Source organism: Polyodon spathula, chromosome 43, assembly GCF_017654505.1.
Source record: "Polyodon spathula isolate WHYD16114869_AA chromosome 43, ASM1765450v1, whole genome shotgun sequence".
NCBI lineage: Eukaryota > Metazoa > Chordata > Actinopteri > Acipenseriformes > Polyodontidae > Polyodon > Polyodon spathula.
The window spans coordinates 2,024,396-2,029,588 of NC_054576.1; the positions used below are offsets into that span (position 1 = coordinate 2,024,396).

The 5,193-nt window shown below is 44.0% G+C and overlaps 1 protein-coding gene across 1 annotated transcript; it reads left to right on the forward strand.

The window, feature by feature from the left end:
* The first annotated feature begins 1,451 nt into the window (after nucleotides 1-1,451).
* On the forward strand, nucleotides 1,452-3,278 carry LOC121305463. Its single transcript, XM_041237103.1, has 2 exons — nucleotides 1,452-2,022; nucleotides 2,301-3,278. The coding sequence occupies exons 1-2, from the start codon at nucleotides 1,487-1,489 to the stop codon at nucleotides 2,563-2,565; spliced, it is 801 nt and encodes a 266-aa protein (XP_041093037.1). The 5' UTR covers nucleotides 1,452-1,486; the 3' UTR covers nucleotides 2,566-3,278.
* Nucleotides 3,279-5,193: the final 1,915 nt, after the last annotated feature.

Genomic DNA, 5,193 nt, shown 5'->3' on the forward strand with positions numbered 1-5,193 from the left:
TACAGCACTAGACCCTGATATTGATGAGACACAGCCCTCTGAAATGTCTTTATAATATACAGCACTAGACCCTGATATTGATGAGATCCAGCCCTCTGAAATGTCTTTATAATATACAGCGCTAGACCCTGATATTGATGAGATCCAGCCCTCTGAAATGTCTTTATAATATACAGCGCTAGACCCTGATATTGATGAGATCCAGCCCTCTGAAATGTCTTTATAATATACAGCACTAGACCTTGATATTGATGAGATCCAGCCCTCTGAAATGTCTTTATAATATACAGCACTAGACCCTGATATTGATGAGATCCAGCCCTCTGAAATGTCTTTATAATATACAGCACTAGACCCTGATATTGATGAGATCCAGCCCTCTGAAATGTCTTTATAATACACAGCACTAGACCCTGATATTGATGAGACACAGCCCTCTGAAATGTCTTTATAATATACAGCACTAGACCCTGATATTGATGAGATCCAGCCCTCTGAAATGTCTTTATAATATACAGCACTAGACCCTGATATTGATGAGATCCAGCCCTCTGAAATGTCTTTATAATATACAGCACTAGACCCTGATATTGATGAGACACAGCCCTCTGAAATGTCTTTATAATATACAGCACTAGACCCTGATATTGATGAGATCCAGCCCTCTGAAATGTCTTTATAATATACAGCACTAGACCCTGATATTGATGAGATCCAGCCCTCTGAAATGTCTTTATAATATACAGCACTAGACCCTGATATTGATGAGATCCAGCCCTCTGAAATGTCTTTATAATATACAGCACTAGACCCTGATATTGATGAGATCCAGCCCTCTGAAATGTCTTTATAATATACAGCACTAGACCCTGATATTGATGAGATCCAGCCCTCTGAAATGTCTTTATAATATACAGCGCTAGACCCTGATATTGATGAGATCCAGCCCTCTGAAATGCCTTTATAATATACAGCGCTAGACCCTGATATTGATGAGATCCAGCCCTCTGAAATGTCTTTATAATATACAGCACTAGACCCTGATATTGATGAGATCCAGCCCTCTGAAATGTCTTTATAATATCAGCACTAGACCCTGATATTGATCCCTCCCCTACCCTCCTGCTACCTGCTTCACACCTCTCTCTTTTTCCCTGCCCTACACACCATCTCTCTCCATAATTGATGCCCCCCCCCCCACCCCTCACTCCCAGCCGAGGCTGAACAATGGCGGTCAGCAACGAGTCTCTCGGAGCCACGACGATCCGGCCGGCACGCGCCGTTTCCGCAGGGACTTATTTTTTTGGGGTTGAGGGAGTGAGTCCCGGCGGCACTTGTTACGCCAGTCGTTTGCTCAGAGGTAGAGCTCGGTGGTCTGCTAGGCCAGTGGGCGGTCGTGCTCTAGATGATGTAGGGCCTGGGCAAAGGAGGCGTCCCTGAATTGTCGCCTTGACACTCCCTGCCCCCCCTCCCCTACGAGGCCGCGATGATGGCGTACCCCCCTCTCTCCTCGTCAGACCCCCAGCAGCAGCAGCTCCGCAACGAGATCTACTACCAGCCAGGAGAGGGGGGCTGGAGAGGACGAGGCCAGCAGGACAACCAGAGGCGGGGCCAGGCCCTGCAGCAGATGGTGGACGACGGCCGAAGGAGAGACCAGGAGGCTGTCTATCTGGCCGGCTTGCTCCAGCTTCTGACCGCCGAGGCGGGGCCTGAGGTCTACCCTGGAGCCCAGCAGAGGCCCCCCAAAGCCGGGGAGGCGGTCTCGGCCCCGGACGGTGATTTCCAGGGCCCCTTCCCGCCCGATTACGATGACACCAGCATGGTGAAGCCCCCGAGAGGGTGGCAGAACGCCCAGAACTTGATGGAGCCCGAGCTTGTCCAGGCGCTGATGAACCGATACAGGCAGGAGAAGCTCTATGAGGCCGGGCTCTCCCCCCAGCCAGCCTCCAGACTTCAGCTTCAAGAGGCAGCAGCCGAGGCAGAGGGGGAGGCAGAGGGGGAGGCGGACGAAGAAGTTTTGAGGTAAGGGAGCAGGCAAGCCAACCGCTTATCTGACTGATCAAGAGGGAGCTCTCTGCAGAAACCGGGGGCTGGCAATCACGGGAGGGTGATTCAGAGTGGAGCAAGCGAAGAAGCAGCTGCCTGAGTTTCAGAGTAAATCAGGGACCCTCCAACCTTTTAACACACAGAGCGATAATAAAGAGAGGGAGGGAGGGAGCAGTTGAGTCTCGGAGCCTCGTGCCCTGGACTAGAGGGAGCACCCTTTCTGCTGCTCTTAAACTGTCCTGTTCTCTCCTCAGGTACCTGGTTGGACGGATCCTGTCCAGTATGGGTGGCGAGGGGGGTCAGCAGTCAGAGGGCCGATCAGGGTCCAGACGCTCCCGCCGGTCCCTGGACGACGGAGCGATCAGCCCCGACGAGGAGAACCTGCTGCGGGACGCGGTTCAAGGGCTGCAGCGCATGAAGAGGGTCGATACCGACGTGCAGCAAGTAAGGAAACGGCACTACGCTGCATACAACCCAGAAGAGCTGGCGGAAAGGATCTTGAAATACCTGCCAGATTAAATAATAATAATAACAATAATAATAATAATAACAATTATTACTAAATTCGCATTATAACTTACTTATAGGTAAAAACCTGTCTCGACACACGACCGCTGCAGTTATAGGTCAAAAAATATATATTTTACAAAAAAGCTTTTGTTTCGTTTTTCCGCGTTTACAAAGCGTTCTGATTTGTAGCCAAATTCATGTTAACCCTGTTTAAAAAGTGGAGAAATCATTAAAAAAAAAAATTCGAAAAACTATTCTTTCTGACTTTCGGACTCACAGGTTTTTACCTGTACTGTAGGTACTAAGAAATTCTAATTCAAAATTCTTAAAAAATTTGCTAAATGTATTTGCACATGACCGCCCCCCTTCCCTTCCCTTCCCTTCCCCCTCTCCCTCCTTCCCTCTCTCTCATTTCTCTCTCATTTCTTCATTCGCTCTATTCTGTGTTCATGGTGTTGAAACCAAAAAAACGATTTAAAATATTGAAACAGTCGATGTTACTTGTGGCTTCTCTCCTGTTTGTGCATTACATGAATAATGTGTCTAATATATATATATATATATATATATATATATATATATATATATATATATATATATATATATATATATAATTTTACAGATTGTTTATTTCCCTCAATGCCCTTTCAGATAAGCAGATTTCATTGTTTGGAAAACTTGTGTTGAATACTTCTCTGTCAATAAAACTCAATGAAACAACAGTGGCCAATTACACTTTGTGGGTGTTGCCTTCGAAATAAACTGTAACAATACAAACCAAAGCTTATTTATACATAAAGAATACTGTACCGGGCGCTTTGGACTGGATCTCATAAATATCAGGGTCTAGTGCTGTATATTATAAAGACATTTCAGAGGGCTGGATCTCATCAATATCAGGGTCTAGTGCTGTATATTATAAAGACATTTCAGAGGGCTGGATCTCATCAATATCAGGGTCTAGTGCTGTATATTATAAAGACATTTCAGAGGGCTGGATCTCATCAATATCAGGGTCTAGTGCTGTATATTATAAAGACATTTCAGAGGGCTGGGTCTCATCAATATCAGGGTCTAGTGCTGTATATTATAAAGACATTTCAGAGGGCTGGATCTCATCAATATCAGGGTCTAGTGCTGTATATTATAAAGACATTTCAGAGGGCTGGATCTCATCAATATCAGGGTCTAGTGCTGTATATTATAAAGACATTTCAGAGGGCTGGATCTCATCAATATCAGGGTCTAGTGCTGTATATTATAAAGACATTTCAGAGGGCTGGATCTCATCAATATCAGGGTCTAGTGCTGTATATTATAAAGACATTTCAGAGGGCTGGATCTCATCAATATCAGGGTCTAGCGCTGTATATTATAAAGACATTTCAGAGGGCTGGATCTCATCAATATCAGGGTCTAGTGCTGTATATTATAAAGACATTTCAGAGGGCTGGATCTCATCAATATCAGGGTCTAGCGCTGTATATTATAAAGACATTTCAGAGGGCTGGATCTCATCAATATCAGGGTCTAGTGCTGTATATTATAAAGACATTTCAGAGGGCTGGATCTCATCAATATCAGGGTCTAGTGCTGTATATTATAAAGACATTTCAGAGGGCTGGATCTCATCAATATCAGGGTCTAGTGCTGTATATTATAAAGACATTTCAGAGGGCTGGATCTCATCAATATCAGGGTCTAGTGCTGTATATTATAAAGACATTTCAGAGGGCTGGATCTCATCAATATCAGGGTCTAGTGCTGTATATTATAAAGACATTTCAGAGGGCTGGATCTCATCAATATCAGGGTCTAGTGCTGTATATTATAAAGACATTTCAGAGGGCTGGATCTCATCAATATCAGGGTCTAGTGCTGTATATTATAAAGACATTTCAGAGGGCTGGATCTCATCAATATCAGGGTCTAGTGCTGTATATTATAAAGACATTTCAGAGGGCTGGATCTCATCAACATCAGGGTCTAGCGCTGTATATTATAAAGACATTTCAGAGGGCTGGGTCTCATCAATATCAGGGTCTAGTGCTGTATATTATAAAGGCATTTCAGAGGGCTGTGTCTCATCAATATCAGGTTTATTATTTATCAGATCTCTGAAGCAGGCTTGTATATGGGTATTAAACATTTGGTTATTTGCTAAGGAAATGTACAGCATTTTGTAATGAGAGGTTTGTTTGATAGGTTTGGATTTAAAACAGTAATATTTTGAATTTTCTTTTATATTGAATTTGAATGTTGCAAAACCACACAGGTCTTGCAAACTGAGACCCTCGGGTACTGAAAATTAACAGTGTCTTATTAAACACCTGTTAAATGAACAGCGTACGTAATCTCTATTTCATTCTAGAGCCCCGGCTGTTAGAAATGAATACCCAAATGGATCTGGATTAAGACCTTAGCATTAGAATAGAATAAACACACATCTGTCAGTTTTTTTTTTTTCTGTTTGGAAAGGGTGTGCCAAAATCTCTTAACAAGGAGGCAGTTAAAGTCCAGGGCTTGTCCCCACAAGGTCACTGACTGTCTCGCTGTGTGTGTGACCCTAAGCGAGTCACTTCACCTCCTTGTGCCCTGCGGGTGAGATGTTAAATCAGCATCCTATTGGAAGTGACT